Below are 25,491 nucleotides of genomic sequence, written 5' to 3'. Positions count from 1 at the left end.
AGATATGATACAAAGTTGCTCATATTCGCTTGTCCTATTGATTTATGCAAAGTTTGTCGAGGAGTTATTGACACTTTAAGCCACGCCCCCTTTAACAAAAATGGGTTAAAACACGACATAAAGGCTCGTTTTTTGGCACAAGGATTTGGCATAATTAGCTTAGTAAACCTCCCCCATTATATATATAGATCTGGCCGTACCATATGATGATGGTGATGATGAGTACATCCTAAACAACCACCCCCCTCCGCTGCTTTTAACCCTTTATGTGATCCCACCCCACCCCCGCTCTCTTGCTCATGGATATAAAGACACAGCATTCAGCACTTCTGACTCCGTCATCATATAACAAGTCAAAAATTGCTAATTTTTTTTTTTTTTTTTTATACCCTGTTGCGAGAAGTTCATAGTGATCAATCAATGTTCATGTAAAAATAACCAATAAATAGTCCTGGTGGCCCCGGCCGTACAAAAGGCAATTGCTGAAATCGTCAGGACCAAAGCGCGGTGTCGCCAAACATCAGCCCCCCGGGCAGTGCAGAAGGTATGTACAAAGTTTCCATTCCCATAGTCATGAAAAATCCGAGGGGGGAGACTCCGAGGGGAGAGGGAGATCCCGGGACGGTGATCCGTAGGCGTATAAATGCTTCACAAGTTAATTTTTTTATCGTCTATACAAAATTGTCGCACGTTTCGCGTCCGGTCCTTGCAGCAGCCTCTTGTGGATCAAACAAAGGGGCATGAAGAAGAAAGGACCCAGAAGGTCCTGGATCCGGTGAATTTTTGTACATCCATGGATGCAGATAGGGAAGAGGAGCGGAGGGTAATGCCATCACTGGATATCACAAAGCGTAGGGCGTTCGGGGAGGAACGGGGGACTGGTCGTTGCGGCAGTGCAGGCACCGTCTTGGTAGAGGAAGAATTCTCTTCAAGGCTGAGATGAAGATATCACTGGATGGAGGGAGGGGGCAGAGGACGGCAATACAAGTAAGGGGTTAACAGATATGATGGGACAGCCTGGAGACATTCCTGCGTTGGTAAGGCTATCATCTTCCCCCTGGGGAGGAAGGGGGGGGGGGTTCATTTACTTTATGTCATCTGTTGAAACAAGAAAAGGAGAAAGAACCCAAATTAATAAACAAATAATAATAATGGATGATACAATTCTTGCTACCTGTAGTCACCACTAGGGGGAGCTCAGGAGTTTCTTTGCATACAGGTCCAGCATTGAACTCAATGGACACACTGTATGCAGTAAGTTTGTAACAAACTAATCTGCAGATTGTTTTGCTACGATTTCACCCCTGGTGTTCCCATTGATGCAGTGATGTGGGACTTACCATAACCCTAATTATTTATTCATGAGATCTTCCTGCATTCCCTTAGACATCAAGGTGGGAGTCTCTGTAGTCAGATCCACACTGATCACAAACTAAGGGATTTTATTGAAATTTGGGATTACCCCTTTAACTGGAACATTATCACGCCCATTAGGAAGTAGCCCCATCATTGGGCACCAGGAAAAGTCAATGGCAGCCGTGGACTAAGGAGCCCGTGATCAGAGACAATCCCCTATCAATAATCATCCCTGAAACTTGAGTGACACAAACATCTTAAGATGTAAAATATATAAAGAAAACAAAATCCAAGACAAGAAAACATAAGCCCCCGGGGAAGACACGACCAGTATCTGCAGGGTGCAGTGCACATCTCCGGCCACTGTGAGGCGCTGTGACATCAAGTGCTGTCGCTATAAGGAGTCCCAGTTATATTCTGTTCTGTTATATATTGTATCCACAATGTGTCTGCATCGGGAAGCAATGGCTTTCCCAGGACCCTCGGAGCACAGCGCCCCCTCCAGGACAAGAGACCACCCTGCATCTATAAGGATTATGTCTTCTTATAGAGCCGGATATAGCGCAGTGTAAGCTCCTTACCTTTGTTGTCTGCCTTAAGTTCCTCAAGAAGCAAATCGTTCTGTCTGTTACCCAGTACGAAGGCGAGGAAGGAGAGGATGAGGGCGTTCAGGATCCCGATAATGGCCAGAATGTAAGCCCAGCGCACCGAGCAGTCACCCAGCGAGTATTTCCCAGTCTTGTCCCCGCACATGTCCCTGATCGTCTCTGCGTCCCATCCATCCGGGAATATCATGCAGGCGAGCACCAGGCACACAGCTGAGGAGAGGAACACAGAGGGATGTTACTGCACTCACTATTCTGCTGCTGGTGCAGTCACTGTGTACATACATGACATTACTTATCCTGTACTGATCCTGAGTTACATCCTGTATTATACTCCAGAGCTGCACTCACTATTCTGCTGGTGCATTCACTGTGTACATACATGACATTACTTATCCTGTACTGATCCTGAGTTACATCCTGTATTATACTCCAGAGCTGCACTCACTATTCTGCTGCTGGTGCAGTCACTGTGTACATACATGACATTACTTATCCTGTACTGATCCTGAGTTACATCCTGTATTATACTCCAGAGCTGCACTCACTATTCTGCTGGTGCATTCACTGTGTACATACATGACATTACTTATCCTGTACTGATCCTGAGTTACATCCTGTATTATACTCCAGAGCTGCACTCACTATTCTGCTGCTGGTGCAGTCACTGTGTACATACATGACATTACTTATCCTGTACTGATCCTGAGTTACATCCTGTATTATACTCCAGAGCTGCACTCACTATTCTGCTGCTGGTGCAGTCACTGTGTACATACATGACATTACTTATCCTGTACTGATCCTGAGTTACATCCTGTATTATACTCCAGAGCTGCACTCACTATTCTGCTGCTGGTGCAGTCACTGTATACATACATGACATTACTTATCCTGTACTGATCCTGAGTTACATCCTGTATTATACCCCAGAGCTGCACTCACTATTCTGCTGCTGGTGCAGTCACTGTGTACATACATGACATTACTTATCCTGTACTGATCCTGAGTTACATCCTGTATTATACCCCAGAGCTGCACTCACTATTCTGCTGCTGGTGCAGTCACTGTGTACATACATGACATTACTTATCCTGTACTGATCCTGAGTTACATCCTATATTATACCCCAGAGCTGCACTCACTATTCTGCTGCTGGTGCAGTCACTGTGTACATACATGACATTACTTATCCTGTACTGATCCTGAGTTACATCCTGTATTATACCCCAGAGCTGCACTCACTATTCTGCTGCTGGTGCAGTCACTGTGTACATACATGACATTACTTATCCTGTACTGATCCTGAGTTACATCCTGTATTATACTCCAGAGCTGCACTCACTATTCTGCTGCTGGTGCAGTCACTGTGTACATACATGACATTACTTATCCTGTACTGATCCTGAGTTACATCCTGTATTATACTCCAGAGCTGCACTCACTATTCTGCTGCTGGTGCAGTCACTGTATACATACATGACATTACTTATCCTGTACTGATCCTGAGATACATCCTGTATTATACCCCAGAGCTGCACTCACTATTCTGCTGCTGGTGCAGTCACTGTGTACATACATGACATTACTTATCCTGTACTGATCCTGAGTTACATCCTGTAAATCTTTTATTTTATATAAAAGTGAAAAACATAACAATAATAAACATAAATGAAGCCATAACTTCTGGCAAAAGAATTACAAAAGAACAAATATAAACGAAAATAAACTTACAAAACCTCCTGGCCCAGCCACCCACACACCACACACTCAGCATGAAAACAAACAAAACCTTCACCCAGTCCCACCACCTAATTTTTTTTTTTTTTTTTTAATATCAAAATACACAGCAAAATACACATAAATAAATAAACAATAAATAAACACAGAAATAACAATGAATATAACGGAAATAACATTAATAACAATAAATAACATAAAATATAACTAACTAAATCCCACGCCCATCACCCTCCCCCCCCCCCCAGACACTGGTCTAACGTCCAAAGTCTGCGCTATATAGTCCAGACCAGTGCCCAGGATCGTACAGTCCAAGTCCCGTCCACCCCCCTCCCAACCTAACACCAACACCCCAAAACCAACCTATATACACACAAGAACTATAACTACATATAACTATATACACACTGTACACAAGATACAAACACATTAAACATATCAACATATATCAAAACCACATAAAGCCCAGGTTCGGCGCCTGCAAGCCGCTACATCACTATAACCTCAGATACAAAACAAAAATCTACAGTGTCAGCATCAGCCCAACACCAGGAGAGGAGATGACAGACTAAGGGACACTAAAGGAGAACCCCCTCCAAAGGAGAGAGGCCCTCCCCGTGCCCAGCCTCTCATACTCCAGAGAGCGCACCTTCACCAGGTCACCCAGAATGTTCCTAACCACCTCATCCACCGGGAGGATTTTACGCTGCGTCGATACTAAACACCGTGCGTTCCACGTGTGGTACCTGACCACTAGGCTAACTAGAAATAACGTGCATCGGTCCCGCCCACCCAGGCCTCTGAATGCTCCATAGGCCCACTCCGCATAGGAGAGACCGGCCAACCCGGGCCAATGGATGGAAGCGCCCACCCGGTTGTACACCTCTGTGTTAAAGGGGCACTGAAGCAGGAAGTGGTCCATGCTCTCCAGCAGGCCACCGCACTCCTCCCGGGGACAACCCCTTTCCTCAGAGCTCCTACACTTCAGATTGTCCCTCACACACAGCTTTCCATGGAAGCAGCGCCAAGTCACGTCCCAAAACTTCAAGGGGATCCGGATAGAATTCAATAAACTCAAACCCACCCCCAGATCCCGACTTGGGCAATCCCTGAGGGCCAGAGGCTTCTGGAAACGGGTCAACAGAACCCTCTTGTCAAGGACTTTCCTCGACATGGTCCTGATCTCCCACATTCCCAGACCCCACCGGCGAATCACCTTCAGAACCGGGGCAGCGTAAGCCGGAAGATGCCCATGCGGTGTACGGAGATCCTTCACTTGCCCTCCTGTCTCCCATTCCTGGAAGAAAGGCCTAAACCATCCCCTGCAGGAGTATACCCACGGAGGAGCCCTCTCTTTCCAGAGGTTTGCTACATTGATCTTAAGAAAGGTATTCACTAGGAACACCACAGGGTTGACCATACACAACCCTCCTTGTCTCCTCGTGCGGTATGTAACCTCCCTCTTGATAAGGTTCAGCCTATTCCCCCATAACAGCTGGAAGAACAGACTGTACACCCGAGTCCAGAGGGGTTCTGGCAACATGCACACACTGCCCAGATAAATCAGCAATGGGAGCAGGTAAGTTTTGATCAGGTTAACCCTTTCTCTGAGGGTCAAAGACCAACCCTTCCACTGGTCCACCCTCTGAGCGGCGATCTTAAGCCTGCCGTCCCAGTTTTGCATGGGGTAATCCCCCTGGCCAAATTCGATGCCGAGAACTTTGGCAGAGTCCTGGGGCCCTGGAAGAGTGTCCGGGAGATCAAAGCCTGGACCTCCCTCTCCCAGCCAGAGACTCTCACACTTATCCCGGTTGATCTTGGACCCAGAAGCCTCTGAGTAGCGGTCAACCTCTGACATCACCCATTGCGCCTCCCCTCTCGAGGACACAAAAACGGTGACATCATCGGCATACGCTACCACCCTTAGAGTGGCTTCCGGTGCCGCCTGGTCCATCCCGACTCCCACCAACGGCCCACGATCAACCCTCCTAAGGAATGGGTCAATCGCGAACACGTATAAAAGTGGGCTCAGAGGACAACCCTGGCGAACACCAGACCCAACCTCAAAAGAGCGGCCAATCCAACCGTTCACAAGCGGGAAACTCTCTGCCCCTGCATACAAAACCTTTAGCCAATTGACAAACTCCCCCGGCAGGCCATACCTCAGAAGGACAGACCAGAGGTACTCGTGGTTAACCCGATCAAACGCTTTTGCCTGATCCAAGGACAGCAAGTACCCCTTCCAGTTACCAGCCCTGCCCTGCTCCACTGCCTCCCGGACACACAGCACAGCACTAAATGTACTGCGGCCTGGAACAGAGCAGTGCTGGGTCCCCGAAAGGAGCCGGGGCGCAAACTGCACCAGCCGATTAAACAGCACCTTTGCCAAAACCTTTCTGTCCGTATTGAGAAGCGCTATGGGACGCCAGTTCTCAATACGAGATCGGTCCTTACCCTTTGACAGGATGATCAGGGCTGACCTCCTCATTGACTTTGGCAGAGCGCCCGAGGAAAGACACTCATTGAATACCTCAGTCAAGAGGGGAACCAAGGCGTCCTTAAAGGTCTTATAAAACTCAGATGTTAAGCCATCCGGACCCGGCGATTTCTTGAGGGCGAGCCCTTCAATCGCCCGGCTGACTTCCTCTTCCCTGATCATCTCTGTCAAAACATCAAGAGAGGGGTCTACTCCTGGCTCAGGGACAGTTTCAGCCAGGAAAGCCGACATCACATCCCGATCTAGATCCTTCCTGCCCAAGAGGTGCGAGTAGAAGGATCTGACGACCTCCAGAATCCCTGATCTGGACCTTTTCAGGGATCCCGTACTGTCAACCAGTCCCGTGACAACTTTACCATTCACTGACATCTTGCAGTTTCTGTAAGGGTCGGGCGAGCGGTATTTCCCGTAATCCCTCTCAAAAACCAAAGATGCGTGTCTATCGTACTGACACCTCTTCAGCAAGGATTTCACTCTGGAGATGTCCTCACGACTACCCCCAGTCGAGACGAGATGCTCGAGTTTCCTCCTCAGGCCCTGATACAGGCGGTACCTGTCCAGGCTCCTGAGGCTCGAGAGCTGGCGGAAGAATCTCGCCACCCTTTTCTTGAGCATCTCCCACCACTCTGACTTACTGCTACAAAGGCCCAGCAAAGGTACTTGGCTCTGAAGAAAGTCCTCAAAGGATTGTCTTATCTCCGCTTCCTCCAGGAGGGACGAATTGAGCTTCCAGTAGCCTCTTCCCATCCGGGGGGTCTCTGTAACATTCAGAGAAAACAAAATTAGACAGTGATCGGAGAATTCCACCTCAACAACGGACACTGCTGAAGAGATGGCTTCCTCCTTTAAATAAAACCTGTCTATTCTAGACCTACAGCTACCCCTATAATATGTGAACCCCGCGTGGCCTGGGGTGTGCCGGATGTGGACATCCACCAGGCGAGCCTCACTAGCTATGCTATTAAGTGCGACGCTATCATAAGTCAGCTTGTCTCTGGAACCTCCCCTATCCTGGGACCTCGTGACAGCATTGAAGTCCCCTCCAAAGACCACCTGCCGACTTGTAAAAAGGTAGGGCTTGATCCTCATAAAGAGACACTTCCTGTCCCACTTGGACTGGGGACCATAGATGTTAATTAGGCGAAGTTCTTGTCCCTTCATGAGGACATCCAGGATCAGGCACCTCCCCATTTCTAACTCAATAACTCGTCTGCATTCTACCGGTGCGGTAAAAAGGACCGCCACTCCGCTATACGGCTCGGCCGCAAGAGACCAATAGGAAGGCCCGTGTCTCCATTCCCTCTTAGCTTTAAACACGGCCGCCAAATCTGGCAGCCTGGTCTCCTGCAAAAATAAAATGTCAGCTTCAACACGGCCGAGAAAATCAAAGGCCGCAAATCTAGCCGCATCAGACTTAATGCTGGCGACATTAATGGACGCCAGCGTCAACGGAGTGGGTGCCGCCATCATGAGTGATTGAGTTAGACGGCTTTTTTCTTTCCATTTCCCTTCCCCCGACTCTCCTCTGAAGATGATGCCTTTTCCCTTTTACCATCAGAATTGGGGCAACTTCTTTTTAACGAAATTGAGGTGTCCATGTTATTACTGGCCCCCAAGGACCCACCCGGACCACCCTCTCCTTCGTCCTTGTCTCCTGACTCTGAGTCAGTCTCCCACTCTGAGGACCCAGCATCCCCAGAGGATAGAGACTCGGCGCCCCCTGCAGGCTGCTCCGCCGCCACCTCCAGAACCCCACCCTCAGCCTCTCTTCCCGAAGAGGCGATCTCATCGAGGGTGAGGAACCGGTTGGAAAGCTCAACCAGAGGGGAGGAAGTTTTCCCTTCCTTAGGTACCTTAGATACACCGCGTTTTTTCTTTTTCTGCTTGCGCTTATTTTCTAGCCAAATCCTGTTATCCTCATCCATACTCTCATAATGGGAGGACGTGGAGGACATGGCACCTTTCTCGCGCTCCATCCTCCTGACCTCCTCATCCAACTCATCATCCCTCAGGGCCTCAGTAGCATGACCAGCCTCTGAGGAAGGACCCAGGGTCACCCCAGCAACCTGAGGTTTCCCCAGTTCTCTCCCTTTTTGTCTGGCTTCAAGCCGCCTCAACTGAGAAGGTGACTTATTCTTACTTTTCTTCACAGGCCCCTCAGCTCCTCCACCTCTGCTGGTACCTTCCCCAGCAGAAGCAACCTCCTGGCTCTCCTCCACTGGGGTCACAACCGCATTGGCAAAGGAGCGAGGACAACGGCTGAAAGGGTGACCGAGCTCACCACACAGGTTACACCTAATGTCCTTACAGGATGCAGCGAGATGACCTAGCCCACCACACAAAGCGCACTTCTGCACTTGGCAGCTGGCGCTAAAGTGTGTGGGGTCACCGCACCTGTGACAGACCTTCGGCTGCCCCTGGTAGAAAATCAGGATTCTGTCCCGCCCAAGAAAGGCTGAAGAAGGAATGTGAGCGACTGTGCCGCCTGAACACTTCAACTTCATCATGAAGGTCCAGGCTCCAGACCAAATGCCAAATTCATCGCGGTTTTTCTGAGGTACCTGAACTACTTCGCCATAACGACTTAGCCAAGTCATGATGTCCATGCAAGAAAGTGACTCGTTACGGGTCAAAACGGTCACTTTCTTGACTGCGTTTTGGCGAGACACTGCTTGCACAGCAAAGTCTCGCCATGCGGGCTCGTTCTTTGCCAGCTCATAATTCGACCAGAAGAGCTCTAAGCCCTCCGGCCGAACAAAGCTGACATCGAACTCCGGAGTACCATAAGGATGTATCAGGGCAAAGATGTCACTAGCCCTGAAGTTCATCTTCAGGAGGAGCTCCACCACCCTTGACCTGGGTGGGCATGCGTCACTGCCCCTCCAGCGAAGACGAACCACATTCCTACGGGCAGCTCCGGGCCCGGTTGTGGGTAAAGACCATACAGTCTCTCCCCCCCTTTTCTCTTGGAAGGCTGCCAGGCCATGCCTGTCTGTCCAGAAGGACAGATCAACATCTCTCCCCTCTACATTGATTGACTTTTCCCCTCTCCTGAGAGCCTCCAGAAGACGCCTTTGCAAAACGCTATTCCCAGAGCCAGGAGACAAGGAGTTAACCCCACTTGCCCCAGCGGTGACACTCGCATAGCTCCTTATGGGAGCGGCCACCACTGGGGGTGCAGAAGGTCCAGCACGCACACCAGGATCACCCCCCTGAGCACCATTCACCACCCCAACATTCACCACACTATGTACAATACTGCCTCGCTTCCTTGCATCACTCACACCAGCTGGGCCAGGAGGACCTGGGGTTGCCTCGGCGTCACTGGACACTGGGGGTAGAGCCACCTCCATAGCTGATACAGCCTGAGAAGAGGCAGCTCCAACCCCGATCTTACTTGTGCCCTCTGCCTCATTGGCATTAACCCCTTGTTGACCAGCTGTTTTAATGTTTGAGCACCGCTGCTCGCTAGATGCATGAGGTCTCTTTTCTTTATTTACTCCGGACAGTCTCTTGTTACCATCTCCAGGGTCAGATGATCCAATACAAAATAAAACCTTTCCTGCGCCCTTTCCCGCAGGCTGCACAGGACGCTTGGGAGGCGCCGCACTACAAGCCCCAGCAGCCCCATCACACTGCCGCTGCTTACCGGAGCAAGCAACAGCCACAGCGCTAGGGGCCACAGGAGCCACCGCCACTGCCCCTGGCACAGGGCCACCCCCCCCTCCCACTGGGGGGCAGCGCACAGTACCAGGACCTGCTGGATCGCCCTCACTGTCCGGCCTTTCGGCCGATGCCTTCCCTGCACCATCCTTGCTACTACAAACAAGGCTGGTGCTCTGCGCCATGATGGAACGTGGCTTTGCACTCTCCCCGCACCCTGGCACCGAGTCCACTGCAGGATTCGTGCTGGGCTGGGCAACGGGGCCTACACGACAGGCTGGCACTCCTGCCCGCCCGGAGGGAACAGGGAGGGGACGAAACACCAGATTCACCTCCTGAGACGCCTTGGTCTTCCTGGCTCTCTTCTTTCTCTTTAGGTCGTCATCCGGGATCTCATCGCCGAAGGAGAAGTTTTGGAGGTGAACTGGGGACTCAAGCTGACGGATCTGAGCCATTAGCGCCCCCCCCTGGCCGCTGTCATCACTTTCCTCCTCCAGGTTGGCAGGGCCGCAGCCTGATGGTAATGGCGCTTGCTCTGCAGGCAGCCTGTCGTGCGAGGCCTGCTGGTGTTGGTGCAGGCCACCAGACGGACACGGCAGGTCTTCCTCATCCTCCTCATCATCGCCATCGCCTTCATCCGCCTGGATCTGAAGCCCCTTCAGCTTTCTCAGCTTCTCCTGGCGCATGTCATTAAATCTGGCGTCGTTCTCCAACTTTTCCCTGAACGGACCGCTGTGCTCCCGGATCAACCGTCGTTTTTCCTGCAGAGCGGTGACCTCGGCTTTAAGTCTGTCAATGGTGTTAAGATGATCAGACTTTTTCTTCTGTGTAGCCACCCCCGCTAGGGCCAAGGTCTCCCTTATCTCCTCCTGGAGCCTATTCATCGCCTTGCCAGCTTCCTCGTACTCACGGAGGTGCTCAGCAATCCGGGAGCCATAGATGGTAGCAGACTCCCGGGCCTTTAGGTGTCCCCATGCTTTTTGCACACCTCCGTGAGCACCCAGCTTTCCAGCTGAACCACCCAACTTTCCCGCACAGTCACTCAGCTTTCCAGGAGGAGCACTCAGGCTGATGTTACTTGCCTTGATCTTCTGTGTTCCGGAGACCTTGCGGCTTCCCTGGGTCTTGGGGGTGGCAGCCGAGGTCACATCGCTGCGTCCTTGGGTTCGGGCAGATCTTCTCACCCCCTCCATGTTGGCCGGTATCTGGCTTTTCCTGCCCCCCGCCGGCCTGGTTCGGGAGGCAGAAGCCTGGGATTTTCCTGGCTCACTCATCCCAGAAACCCACTCCCTCCCTGGGGAGGAGAGAGCAGGCCTGGGTGGATTGGTCTTCCACCAGGTGGTGCAGGAGCTCAGTCACAAACAACCACACCCGTCAGTAGCACACAGCAGAATGAGTCAGCACGAGCTATTCTGCTGCTGGTGCAGTCACTGTGTACATACATGACATTACTTATCCTGTACTGATCCTGAGTTACATCCTGTATTATACCCCAGAGCTGCACTCACTATTCTGCTGCTGGTGCAGTCACTGTGTACATACATGACATTACTTATCCTGTACTGATCCTGAGTTACATCCTGTAAATCTTTTATTTTATATAAAAGTAAAAAACATAACACAAACCAAACATAATATACAATATATACAAAATATATACAATATCTTACCTGCTGGTCCAGCCCCATTCATACCTAGCAAAAATAATAACTTACAATACACCAAAATGAATAAACACCAAATACCACAACCCCCACCCAACCGATTATTACATCCTAAACCAAACCAATAACAAAACACAAGCCACACCCACAAATAAACATAAATGACCATAAATATACATAAACCCACCCCGCACCCTCTAATAACAAACCACCCCACACCCATTTATTATTATTTTTTTTTTTTTTTTTTTTTTTTTTTTTAAATATATATAATAACAAACACAGAATACACATAACACTACACTAAACTAAATCCCTCACCCGCACCCTCCCCTTCCCCCCAGACACTGGTCTAACGTCCAAAGTTTGCGTTAAGTAGTCCAGACCAGTGCCCAGGTCAGTTCATAAGTCCCACCACCATCACCCCCCTCCCAACCTAACGCTATGCCCCAAACCCCACTATATACAATATATACAATATATATACAGTAATTACAACATAACATAAAGAAAACAGAATACAAATAAAGTCTAAACAACATCAATCCAAACCACATAAAGCCCAGGTTCGGCCCCTGCAAGCCCAACATCACTACATGCCCAGATACAAAACAAAAATCTACTGTGCAGCATCAGCCCAACACCAGGAGAGGAGATGACAGACTAAGGGACACTAAAGGAGAACCCCCTCCAAAGGAGAGAGGCCCTCCCCGTGCCCAGCCTCTCATACTCCAGAGAGCGCACCTTCACCAGGTCACCCAGAATGTTCCTAACCACCTCGTCCACCGGGAGGATTTTACGCTGCGTCGAAACTAAGCACCGTGCGTTCCACGTGTGGTACCTGACCACTAGACTGACTAGGAATAACGTGCATCGGTCCCGGCCACCCAGGCCTCTGAATGCTCCATAGGCCCACTCCGCATAGGAGAGACCGGCCAACCCGGGCCAATGGATGGAAGCGCCCACCCGGTTGTACACCTCTGTGTTAAAGGGGCACTGAAGCAGGAAGTGGTCCATGCTCTCCAGCAGGCCACCGCACTCCTCCCGGGGACAACCCCTTTCCTCAGAGCTCCTACACTTCAGATTGTCCCTCACACACAGCTTTCCATGGAAGCAGCGCCAAGTCAAGTCCCAAAACTTCAAGGGGATCCTGATGGAATTCAATAAACTCAAACCCACCCCCAGATCCCGACTTGGGCAATCCCTGAGGGCCAGGGGCTTCTGGAAATGGGTCAACAGAACCCTTTTGTCAAGGATTTTCCTCGACATGGTCCTGATCTCCCACATTCCCAGACCCCACCGGCGAATCACCTTCAGAACCGGGGTAGCGTAAGCCGGAAGATGCCCATGCGGTGTGCGAAGATCCTTCACTTGCCCTCCTGTCTCCCATTCCTGGAAGAAAGGCCGAAACCATCCCCTGCAGGAGTATACCCACGGAGGAGCCCTCTCTTTCCAGAGGTTTGCTACATTGATCTTAAGAAAGGTATTCACTAGGAACACCACAGGGTTGACCATACACAACCCTCCTTGTCTCCTCGTGCGGTAAGTAACCTCCCTCTTGATAAGGTTCAGCCTATTCCCCCATAACAGCTGGAAGAACAGACTGTACACCCGAGTCCAGAGGGGTTCTGGCAACATGCACACACTGCCCAGATAAATCAGTAACGGGAGCAGGTAAGTTTTGATCAGATTAACCCTTTCTCTGAGGGTCAAAGACCAACCCTTCCACTGGTCCACCTTCTGAGCGGCGATCTTAAGCCTGCCGTCCCAGTTTTGCATGGGGTAATCCCCCTGGCCGAATTCGATGCCGAGAACTTTGGCAGAGTCCTGGGGCCCTGGAAGAGTGTCCGGGAGATCAAAGCCTGGATCCCCCTCTCCCAGCCAGAGACTCTCACACTTATCCCGGTTGATCTTGGACCCAGAAACCTCTGAGTAGCGGTCAACCTCTGACATCACCCATTGCGCCTCCCCTCCCGAGGACACGAAAACGGTGACATCATCGGCATACGCTACCACCCTTAGAGTGGCTTCCGGTGCTGCCCGATCCATCCCGACTCCCACCAACGGCCCACGATCAACCCTCCTAAGGAATGGGTCAATCGCGAACACGTATAAAAGTGGGCTCAGAGGACAACCCTGGCGAACACCAGACCCGACCTCAAAAGAGCGGCCAATCCAACCGTTCACAAGCGGGAAACTCTCTGCCCCTGCGTACAAAACTTTCAGCCAATTGACAAACTCCCCAGGCAGGCCATACCTCAGAAGGACAGACCAGAGGTACTCGTGGTTAACCCGATCAAACGCTTTTGCCTGATCCAAGGACAGCAAGTACCCCTTCCAGTTACCAGCCCGGCCCTGCTCCACTGCCTCCCGGACACAAAGCACAGCACTAAATGTACTGCGGCCTGGAACAGAGCAGTGCTGGGTCCCCGAAAGGAGCCGGGGCGCAAACTGCACCAGCCGATTAAACAGCACCTTTGCCAAAACCTTTCTGTCCGTATTGAGAAGCGCTATGGGACGCCAGTTCTCAATACGAGATCGGTCCTTACCTTTTGACAGGATGATCAGGGCAGACCTCCTCATTGACTTCGGCAGAGCGCCCGAGGAAAGACACTCATTGAATACCTCAGTCAAGAGGGGAACCAAGGCGTCCTTAAAGGTCTTATAAAACTCAGATGTTAAGCCATCCGGACCTGGCGATTTCTTGAGGGCGAGCCCTTCAATCGCCCGGCTGACTTCCTCTTCACTGATCATCTCTGTCAAAACATCAAGAGAGGAGTCTACTCCTGGCTCAGGGACAGTTTCAGCCAGGAAATCCGACATCACATCCCGATCTAGATCCTTCCTGCCCAAGAGGTGCAAGTAGAAGGATCTGACGATCTCCAGAATCCCTGATCTGGACCTTTTCAGGGATCCCGTACTGTCAACCAGTCCCGTGACAACTTTACCATTCACTGACATCTTGCAGTTTCTGTAAGGGTCGGGCGAGCGGTATTTCCCGTAATCCCTCTCAAAAACCAAAGATGCGTGTCTATCGTACTGACACCTCTTCAGCAAGGATTTCACTCTGGAGATGTCCTCACGACTACCCCCAGTCGAGACGAGATGCTCGAGTTTCCTCCTCAGGCCCTGATACAGGCGGTACCTGTCCAGGCTCCTGAGGCTCGAGAGCTGGCGGAAGAATCTCGCCACCCTTTTCTTGAGCATCTCCCACCACTCTGACTTACTGCTACAAAGGCCCAGCAATGGTACCTGGCTCTGAAGAAAGTCCTCAAAGGATTGTCTGATCTCCGCTTCCTCCAGGAGAGACGAATTGAGCTTCCAGTAGCCTCTTCCCATCCGGGGGGTCTCTGTAACATTCAGAGAAAACAAAATTAAACAGTGGTCGGAGAACTCCACCTCAACAACGGACACTGCTGAAGAAATGGCTTCCTCCTTTAAATAAAACCTGTCTATTCTAGACCTGCAGCTACCCCTATAATAGGTGAACCCCGCGTGGCCTGGGGTGTGCCGGATGTGGACATCCACCAGGCGAGCCTCACTAGCTATGCTATTAAGAGCGACGCTATCATAAGTCAGCTTGTCTCTGGAACCTCCCCTATCCTGGGACCTCGTGACAGCATTGAAGTCCCCTCCAAAGACCACCTGCCGACTTGTAAAAAGGTAGGGCTTGATCCTCATAAAGAGACACTTCCTGTCCCACTTGGACTGGGGACCATAGATATTAATTAGGCGAAGTTCTTGTCCCTTCATGAGGACATCCAGGATCAGGCACCTCCCCATTTCTAACTCAATAACTCGTCTGCATTCTACCGGTGCGGTAAAAAGGACCGCCACTCCGCTATACGGCTCGGCCGCAAGAGACCAATAGGAAGGCCCGTGTCTCCATTCCCTCTTAGCTTTAAACACGGCCGCCAAATCTGGCAGCCTGGTCTCCTGCAAAAATAAAATGTCGGCTTCAACACGGCCAAGAAAATCAAAGGCCGCAAATCTAGCCGCATCAGACTTAATGCTGGCGACATTAATGGACGCCAGCGTCAACGGAGTGGGTGCCGCCATCATGAGTGATTGAGTTAGACGGCTTTCTTTTTACCCATCTTACCACCACCCTCGGGAAATGAACACCCCCTTTTTAGACATATTGTGGTGTCCATCTCCCGCACCTCTGATGCTTCAGGGGCAGATCCAGGACCTGCCCCCTCATCCTCGTCTCCAGACTCTGGGCCAGTCTCCCCTCCTGAGGACCCTGACTCCCCAGGGAGAGACTCGGCACCCCCTGCAGGCTCCGCCACCTCTGGCCCTTCACCCTCAGCCCCTCCATCGGCAGGAGAGGCTCCATCCAGGGCCAGGAATCGATTTGAAAGTTCGACCAGCGGGGGGTCGGTTGCACCTTCCTTGGGTACCTTAGTCAGGGAGGGAGAAGATCTTACACCTCCCTTCTTTTTACCCTTTTTCTTCTTTTTGGCGCCACGCTTACGCTTTTCCTCTAGCCACGCCCTATTATCCTCGTCCATACTCTCATAATGGGAGGAGTCTGAGGACGTGGCACCTTCCTCTCTCTCGATCCTCCTGACCTCCTCATCCAGTACATCATCCCCTGGGGCCTCAGCGACAGGTGTGGTCTCCAGGACAGCGCCAGAGGTTGTCCCAGCAGCCCGAGACTCCCCCCGCTCTCTCTCCTGTTGACGCTTCTCTAGACGCCTTAGCTGGGCAGGCGTCTTTTTCCTGTCTTTCTTCCCTGGCCCCTCCACTCCTCCGCCTCTGCTAGTCCCCTCCCCAGCAGATTCAGCCTCATGGCTTTCATCCGCTGAGGCTGAGCCCGCATTAGCGAAGGAAAGAGGACAACGACTGTACGGGTGACCGAGATCACCACACAGGTTACACCTAATCTGCCCTGTACAGGATGCAGCGAGATGGCCGACACCCCCACACAACGCACACTTCTGCACGGTGCAGTTTGCGCTGAAATGTGTGGGGTCACCGCACCTGTGACACAGCTTAGGCTGCCCCCGGTAGAAGATCAGGATCCGATCCCTCCCCAGGAAGGCTGATGAAGGGATGTGGGCGACTGAGTTACCTGAACGCCTCAACTTTACCATGAAGGTCCAGGCCCCTGACCAGATACCAAACTCGTCTCGATTTTTCTCGGGTACTCCCAGTACCTCTCCATAACGATTCATCCAGGTCATGATGTCAAAGCAAGATAGTGATTCGTTACGGGTAAGAACAGTCACTTTCTTGAGTTCGCTCTGGCGGGACACTGCTTGCACAGCAAAGTCCCGCCACTCGGGCTCGTTGTATCTCAGCTCATAGTTGGACCAGAAGAGCTCAAGCCCCTCCGGCCGAACAAAGCTGACATCAAACTCAGATGTACCATAGGGATGGATCAAGGCAAAGATGTCAGCCGCCTTGAAGTCCATCTTCAGCAGCAGCTCAACTACCCGTGCCCGAGGGGGACACACATCACTGCCACGCCACCGAAGACGGACCACATTCCTACGGTTAGCACCCGGCCCGGTTGTCGGGAGCGACCATGGTGTCTCCCTGCCTCTTTGCTCTCGGAAGGCAGACAGGCCGTGCCTCTCTATCCAAAACGACAAATCAACCTCCTGCCCCGCTACATTGATCGTCCTTTCTCCCTTCTGTAAGGCCTGCAGGAGGCGCCGTTGCAAAAAGCCGTCCCCAGAGCCCAGAGACGAGGATGATGGACCCCTACTTCCCCCAGCAGCGACACTGGCATAGCTCTTAACGGGGGCCGCCACTGGGGGAGCAACCGGACCAACCCCTGCACCCACCACATTAACACTACCCACCTGCATGTTACACTCAGCCGCGCCACTCACACCCCCAGTCACTCCATCACCCACCCCCAAAGCTGGAAAAGATTCTCCACCACTCACACCCCCAGTCACTCCATCACTCACCCCCATAACTGGTAACGGTTCTCCACCACTCACACCATTCACATTATCCACCACAACATTACTGACTCCACTCACACTGGCTGGACCAGCAACAACATCAGGGGACATGACCACCTCCGCATCTTCAGGCACAAGGGACGGGGATCCCCCCGCAGAGCATCGCCCAGAGGGGACCACAACTCTTGTCACACCTGTGCCCTCCGCATCATCGGTAGCAGATGTTATTTTACTTCTCCTAGGGCTTGGTAACATTCGCCGCTGTTCTTTAGCCGGTGTGAGGCGCCGCTGATCTCCAATTTCCGTAGAATTCACATTATCCCCAACACCAACACAGAATAACACTTTTTGTCTGGGAGGTCCGGAGCCCTCAGCCTCAGCGACCCCTCCACACTGCCGCCGCCCCATAACCAAGTGATCAGCGGCAACAGCATGAAGAGGCGCCGAGGCACCGGAAGCTGCCACCAGTGCCGGGCTATCCCCCCCTCCCAGCGGGGGACGCACCACAGCACTGGATTTTGATGTTATCGCCACTGCCGAGCCGCCCTGACTGTCCGGCCTTGCAGCCGATGCCTCCCCTGCTCCCCCACTGTTACCACAAACAGAGACGGAGCCCATCGCCACATCAGATGTCACACCTGTAATCTCCCTGCACCTTTGCACCGGGTCCACTGCAGAACTCGGGGGGGTTTGGGTAGCAGGGCTTGCACAGTGAGCTGACCCTGCGCTTTGCCCGGGGGGGTGTACAGGGAGGGGGGTAAAGATGAAACGTACCTCTTCTTGCTGCTTTGGCCTGGTCTTCTTACTCTTCCTCCGGCTGCTCCCCCCAGTGGCTTCCTCTGGGAGTTCGTCACCAAAAGAAAAGTTCTCCATGCGCACTGGGGACTCAAGCAGCCGGATCTCCGCCATGAGCGCCCCTCCCTGGCTGCCGGTGTCACTGTCCTCCCCCGAGCGAGGTGTTACTGCTGGCTGTCCTGCAGGGGGCGCACTGCACGAGGCCTGCTGATCTTCCTGCAGGCCGCCAGGTGGGAACTGCTGCTCGTTATCATCATCATCATCCTCCTCCTCCACCTGGCTTGCAGGCTGCAACCCCTTCAGCCTTTGCTCTCTGGTATCAGCCATTTCTGAAAATCTCTCATCATTTAAAAGTTTTTCTTTAAATGGACCGCTGTTATTACAAATAAAGTTCTTTCTCTTCATCAGCTTATCAATGTCAGCTTTAAGTTTGTTAATTTCACAATAAATTTCTGTTTTCCGTTTTTTTTGCGCTGTGTTCGCCCTGGCGCGGGCACATCGCAGCTCCTCCCGGAGCCTCCTGATGGTCTTTGTCGCCTCTTCGTACTCACAGAGGTGGCTCTGGACCCGGGAGGCATAGGTGGACAAAGACTCCCGGGGCCCCTGCACCGCCCAGCCTCCCCCCGCATGGTCAGCCTTACCTCTGTGAGCACTCCGCTTCATGGCTCCAGCCCCGGAAGGACCGCTCTCACCCGCACCCACATCCAGGTTCTTAGGGTGTTGCTTCACATTAGACTCAGGGGGGGTGGGAGTCACACTGCTGCGACTCCTGGTGGACCGTCTCACCCCTGAGTCCTCCATCGCGCTGGCCGGTTGCTGTCCTCTCCTGCCTCCCGCCGGCCTAGACCGGGAAGCAGGAGCCTGGGAGTCGGCTCCCTCGCTCATCCCCAGGAACCCAACTCCCTCCCTGGGAGAGGAGAGAGCAGGCCCTGGGTAGGTAGATGGATCCTCCAGGAGCTCAGGAGCACAAGCACAGAGCAGCTTCACACACAGACACACCCTCCTCTAACGAGGTAACCGCCTCCAGAGCTGCTCTCACTATCTGCTGCTGGTGCAGTCACTGTGTACATACATGACATTACTTATCCTGCACTGATCCTGAGTTACATCCTGTATTATACTCCAGAGCTGCACTCACTATTCTGCTGCTGGTGCAGTCACTGTGTACATACATGACATTACTTATCCTATAATGGCTATAATTGTTATTTAAGTGGAGTTTGTCCTTTTGCATTAAGCAGAATTCAGTGAATAAACATTTGTTAGTGGATGTGGAGAGCCCCCGGTGATATTATGTTACTGGTACATTCCTGCTCTTAATGGGAATTGTATGTTCGCTGTCTGCTGCAGTGACTTGTGAGATGTAAAACATGTATGGCGAATCCTCGTAGTAAGTAAAAGAGCAGAGATGAGGCTCAGACAAGTCTGAAGTCGCTCAAAATGGGTAACAACCTGCTAAAAGATTAGATATGATAAAAAAAAGTCTATGGAATATGTGTAATATATCAGCTCATCCACCTGCATTACCAGATGCAGCCATTGGACAAGAGTGGCGCTGTTACTATAGATAAAATCAGTATCCTTATGATTCTTAAATTTTAAGCTTTGATTTGCAGTTCAGACTACGGGACAACACAGGATGGATCTTTTGTAGTCAGCTCCGCCCCCTGGATAAAGAAAAAGGAGAAGCCCCTGAGGCATGGAGACATCCTGATCTGCATACCGAAAACGAGTGAATCTGAATATTATTGCAGGTTTAGTTAAAACTCTGCTCCTCAGCTGCAAATTAGCAACAGTGGCCAACATTAGGCTTAATGAAAAGCCGAGTCCCCAGCCGCGCTCCCGGACCTGCAAACACTTTCAATTTTAAGACTCGCTGCCTCCCAGACAGAATCTATTTACCTTTAATATATCTCTCTTAACATCGCGTTCCGCCAGGGCCCCGCCGCCGGAACGTACCGGAGAATTAAGTGCTTGTTCCTTGTAAAATCAAAGGTTTGATTGGAGAAATGCCGACTAATATACAGATATATTTACCCACCGCCTTCCCAGAACCGGCGCCAAAGAAGAAATTACACTTTAAGTTACTTTCCAAATGACCTGAAGAAGTTGTGCCGGAGCGGAAGGAAAGAATCCGTGGAATTAAACGCAGAAATATCACTTTTTGAGTATTTTTGAGGCACCACACGCTTGGTGGTTACTGTCACTCTAAGTGGTGCACGACGCATGGTGGTTACAGATGCACACACCTGATACACTACCTAGGAATACATACCCTAGATCAGACCCCCAAATAACTGCAGACCAACTAAATATAGACCGCCCCTATAGGAACAAACTCCAGGCCAGAACCACTAGATAGAGCAATCAGACCACCCAAAATAGAGACCCCAAACAAGACTCCGGAAGAGTAACACACCACAGGCAATGTAATTACAGACATAAACTCACTAAAACCCCAGAATAAAACAGACACCCACAGCTGTGCTGCTCACATTGACTAAAGGACCTACAGACAACTCATGACATCATCAAAGGTCCTTGACTTCTGTAAAAATTGAACCCACCAATCCGTAAGAGTAGCTAATATCTACCAAGGGGATCTCATATCTATCATCTATCTATCTATCTATCTATCTATCTATCTATCTATCTCATATCTATCATCTATCTATCTATCTATCTATCTATCTATCTATCTATCTATCTCATATCTATCTATCTATCTATCTATCTATCTATCTATCTATCTATCTATCTGTCTATCTCATATCTGTCATCTTTCTTTCTATCTATCTCCTATCTATCTATCTATCTATCTATCTATCTATCTATCTATCTATCTATCTATCTCATATCTATCTATCTATCTATCTCCTATCTATCTATCTATCTATCTCATATCTATCTATCTCATATCTATCTATCTATCTATCTATCTCATATCTATCTATCTATCTATCTATCTATCCATCTCATATCTATCTATCTATCTCATATCTATCTATCTATCTATCTATCTATCTATCTCATATCTATCTCATATCTATCTCATATCTATCTCATATCTATCTATCTATCTATCTATCTATCTATCTATCTATCTATCTATCTATCTATCTATCTATCTATCTATCTCATATCTATCTATCTATCTCTATCTATCTCATATCTATCTATCTATCTATCTATCTATCTATCTATCTATCTATCTATCCATCTCATATCTATCTATCCATCTCATATCTATCTATCTATCTATCTATCTATCTATCTATCTATCTATCTATCTATCTATCTCCTATCTATTTATCTATCTTCTTCTTTGGTGACATTCATGTTGCGGTCTCTCTCTATTCTTTGCTCGTCCTCGCTCTGTACTTTTCTTATACTTCTTCTTAGATCTTTAGCTTTGGATTTGTGAAGTCGACTGAAATCCGCGGCGCCATTTATCACGTCCCATCGTGTGCTGCTGTATTACGGGGCCGCACATCTCTGATTAATGGTTCCTGTAAACGCCTGCCTTGTACATTCGCACACATCTCTGGACCCTCACACACATCTGTCTTGATCATTTTGGACTTGGTAATTCCAGTCCCCCGGCCCAGGCTCTCCGGGGAGATCTAGTAATTATTTGTGGTCATATCCCTTGAGTCTCCACTTCAGAAATCAATAAGTCACTGAATAGAAGCAGATTGTGTCCAAGGAAGCTGCGGCGCCCCCTGCTGGTCACTGTATGACTGACATGTAGTATAGTCTACACACACAAGGGGCTTTTGTCCTTGTAGTGACTGCAGATGCCTCCTTTACATATAGATTTTAATAAAACTTGACCACTAGGGGGAGCTCACTGCATACATACAGTTTGTATTGATGTCAATGGGAGTGTATACAGTTAGCTCCCCCTAGTGGCGACAATGTGCAGCATTTTCCTGCTCTGCTGTTCTTCTATAGCCAATCTGGGGAGATAACAAAACAAAAATGCCAAATGTCAGGGTTTGGTGCCAATCCCTTAGAACATGAACTGATTGGCTATTCCTATAGTAATTCGGGGTACAATGAATTGGTGATTAGTGGGGGCCCTTTCCTCCCCATATCCTTTGATAATCCACAACCTGAAATCCGACGACCCCTTTGATAATTAAGTCTTCAAGTGTCTATAATGGTGCATCCCTTTACTACAGAGGCTCAATGCTGCGACAGCCCAGTTCCCAATCACTGACAGCAAGCAGAGATGTTAGAAGAAGTATAAAATCTTGATACAGAGTTGGGAGCGGAGTAACCCTTAAAGGTGAGAGCCGCCTCGTTAGATGTGAGGCATCCAAGCGCAGCCCATGGCCCGGGCGGATTAACCAGTAAATCTCCCGGCAGCGCACTGATAGACGCCATAGATAAGCGGCTGCTCTGGGATACGCTGCTCTCTCCAGCTCATTTACGCTGATGATCTGCGGCGGTTTTTCGGATATACACAGAGGTCCTCCGGTCATTTATTGTGAAGCAGCAGATATAACTCCGGCTGGAAGAGGACGGAGCAGAACATAGATCAGCGCAGGAGGCCATTAACTCCGCTATTCCTTAAAGTAACGGTATTGGCAGAAGTTTAATGCAGATGGAGCGAGAAGCGGCTGAGTCCATCCATTACTCTGCCGGAGACGAGACATTTGACTGCTAACCGTACAGAACGCGCCAGCAGCGATAGCGGTGGATATACTGCGGTACTGTGTGTGTAGTGGGTCTCCTTTACGGGTCGCCCTCCCTCCCCCCAGAACCCAATCATTACATAGTCAACCCCTAGAATACGGAACAGGATCATATACATTGTATAGTGGAAGTAGCAGCAGACCTCTAAAAAAAATGAATGAAAATTTTATGCATTATAGTTATTTGGAGTGTCCTCACACTGCTGTGCTCTGTGCATCGAGCTGCTATACAGCTCCTCCCTTCTCCTCTGAGTGATCACTGCAGTATTCAAGCAAAAGCCTACTACAGCTCTGACTCACAGGGACACAGGGACAGGGAAGCGATTTTGGAGAACAATACAGAGAATAAACAAAACACTGCTGTGCTCTTAGCTCTCTGCACTGTGAATACTAAAGAAGAGGAGTGGCAATATAGAGCCGCAACCAGAAACCTGCTATAGCTTTCAACCAGAGCAAAGGGAAGTGGTTTTGGAGAACAATACAGAGAGCAAGCAACACTGCTGTTCTCTTAGCTCTCTGCACTGTGCTGCTCTATAGCCCCACCCCTCTTCTTTGGTATTCAACCAGAAACCTGCTATTGCTTTCAACCAGAGCAGTGGGAAGGGTTTTTTTTAATGGAATGCAGAGAACTAAAATATTTGGGAGTGTATCCTCACACTGCTGTGTTCTTAGCTCTCTGCATTGTTCTGCTTCATTGCGATATCTCTGCTCTGAGTAAATGCTGTAGTAGACTACTGCAGCTGCTTAAATGCTGCATTAGTCACTCATAATAGAAGGGAGGGGTTGTAAAGCATCTCAGTGCAGATAGCGAAGAGTACAGCAGTGTGAGGACATGTTTCTAGTGTATTTGATATAATTCTGGAATTTAAGTATATTTTTCACAATCCTGCTGCTACTGACAGCATGCATACACTAACAGACAGCTGACCTTTGCCTTCCTACTTTAATAAGTTTTCATATTCCCTACATTCCTACAGCCTGTAGTTCCCTTCTCCCTACGCCGAGACTTTCTTTAAATTTTCCTTGAATATTGAATATATCACACCGGAGTAATACAGAAATAGCAGGGAGGAGGGAGATCAGCTGCACTTTCTCTCTGTGACTCTGAGAGTCTATGCTGTGAGAGGGGAGAGGGAGCAGCTCAGAAGAACGTAAAACATGATTGGTGGAAGGAACTGAACACCGGCCATAATATTACTCCAATATATGACCTCAATACACGACAACACATGTAGCTTTACATTATCTATATGGAATGTGATGTTCTATAATATCTTTCCGCTCTCTGGACATTCATTTTCAGAGCACATCCGCCGCCCATACGTTATAGCGGGATAATCCGGCCTGTAGTCACAGGGAGCCGGGGCTGTCACTGCCAGGAAAGGTCACAATGGAGCCGCATTGATCTGTGTCATAACCCGTGATGGATGGATCACTTGCCGATTCCAGAGTCCTGGGAATGAGACGTCTCCGGAATGACTTTTATAAGTAATTAGTGCGTTTTCTACATCTCATCCCCCGAGCCGCCCGACAGCCCGAATTATCAGCTCATTATCCATGTGCTTTACCTTCAGAACCTACCAGAACTTCCCTGTACAGAGAGAGCAGCCGATAGCCCGATATATCCATAAAGAGAGAAGATTATAATAATAATTCTTTATGTATATAGTGCACACAGATTACGCAGCGCTGCACAAAGCTTGCCAAATCCGTCCCTGCCCCCTTAGGGCTCACAATCTAAACAATCTACCGGTATGTTTTGGAGTGTGGGAGGAAACCAGAGGACCCGGAGGAAACCCATGCAAACACAAAGAGAACATACAAACAATTTGCAGACATGGGTGGGATTCGAACCCAGGACCCCAGTGCTGCAAGGCAGAAGTTCTACCCACTCAGCCACCATGCTGCCCTTAAGATTAGGATTATTTCAAATAGAATTTACCATAAGTTATGTATCTATCTATCTCATATCTATCTATCTATCTATCTATCTATCTATCTCATATCTATCTATCTCCTATCGATCTATCTATCTCATATCGATCTATCTATCTCATATCTATCTATCTCATATCTATCTATCTCATATCTATCTATCTATCTATCTCATATCTATCTATCTATCTATCTATCTATCTATCTCATATCTATCTATCTATCTCATATCTATCTATCTCATATCTATCTATCTATCTCATATCTATCTATCTATCTCATATCTATCTATCTATCTATCTCATATCTATCTATCTATCTATCTCATATCTATCTATCTATCTATCTCATATCTATCTATCTATCTCATATCTATCTATCTATCTCATATCTATCTATCTATCTATCTATCTATCTCATATCTATCTCATATCTATCTATCTATCTATCTATCTCATATCTATCTATCTATCTATCTATCTATCTATCTATCTCATATCTATCTATCTATCTCATATCTATCTATCTATCTCATATCTATCTATCTATCTATCTATCTATCTCATATCTATCTATCTATCTCATATCTATCTATCTATCTATCTATCTCATATC

General features: G+C 49.4%; 1 protein-coding gene across 1 annotated transcript in view; it reads right to left on the bottom strand.

The window, feature by feature from the left end:
- Positions 1-315: 315 nt before the first annotated feature.
- Positions 316-25,491, bottom strand: part of LHFPL4 (LHFPL tetraspan subfamily member 4) — an 83,664-nt gene continuing 58,488 nt past the window's right edge. Inside the window, exons 2-3 of the mRNA XM_072128059.1 lie at positions 1,938-2,174; positions 316-1,098 (exon numbers count right to left, since the gene is read on the bottom strand). Coding sequence (XP_071984160.1) covers positions 1,085-1,098; positions 1,938-2,174 — 251 coding nt within the window. The 3' untranslated portion in view covers positions 316-1,084. The remainder of the gene's footprint in view (positions 1,099-1,937; positions 2,175-25,491) is intronic.

Source organism: Engystomops pustulosus, chromosome 10 (assembly GCF_040894005.1).
Source record: "Engystomops pustulosus chromosome 10, aEngPut4.maternal, whole genome shotgun sequence".
Taxonomy (NCBI): domain Eukaryota; kingdom Metazoa; phylum Chordata; class Amphibia; order Anura; family Leptodactylidae; genus Engystomops; species Engystomops pustulosus.
Note: the sequence above shows the minus strand (reverse complement) of the source record. Positions and strands in the feature narration are given on the sequence as shown.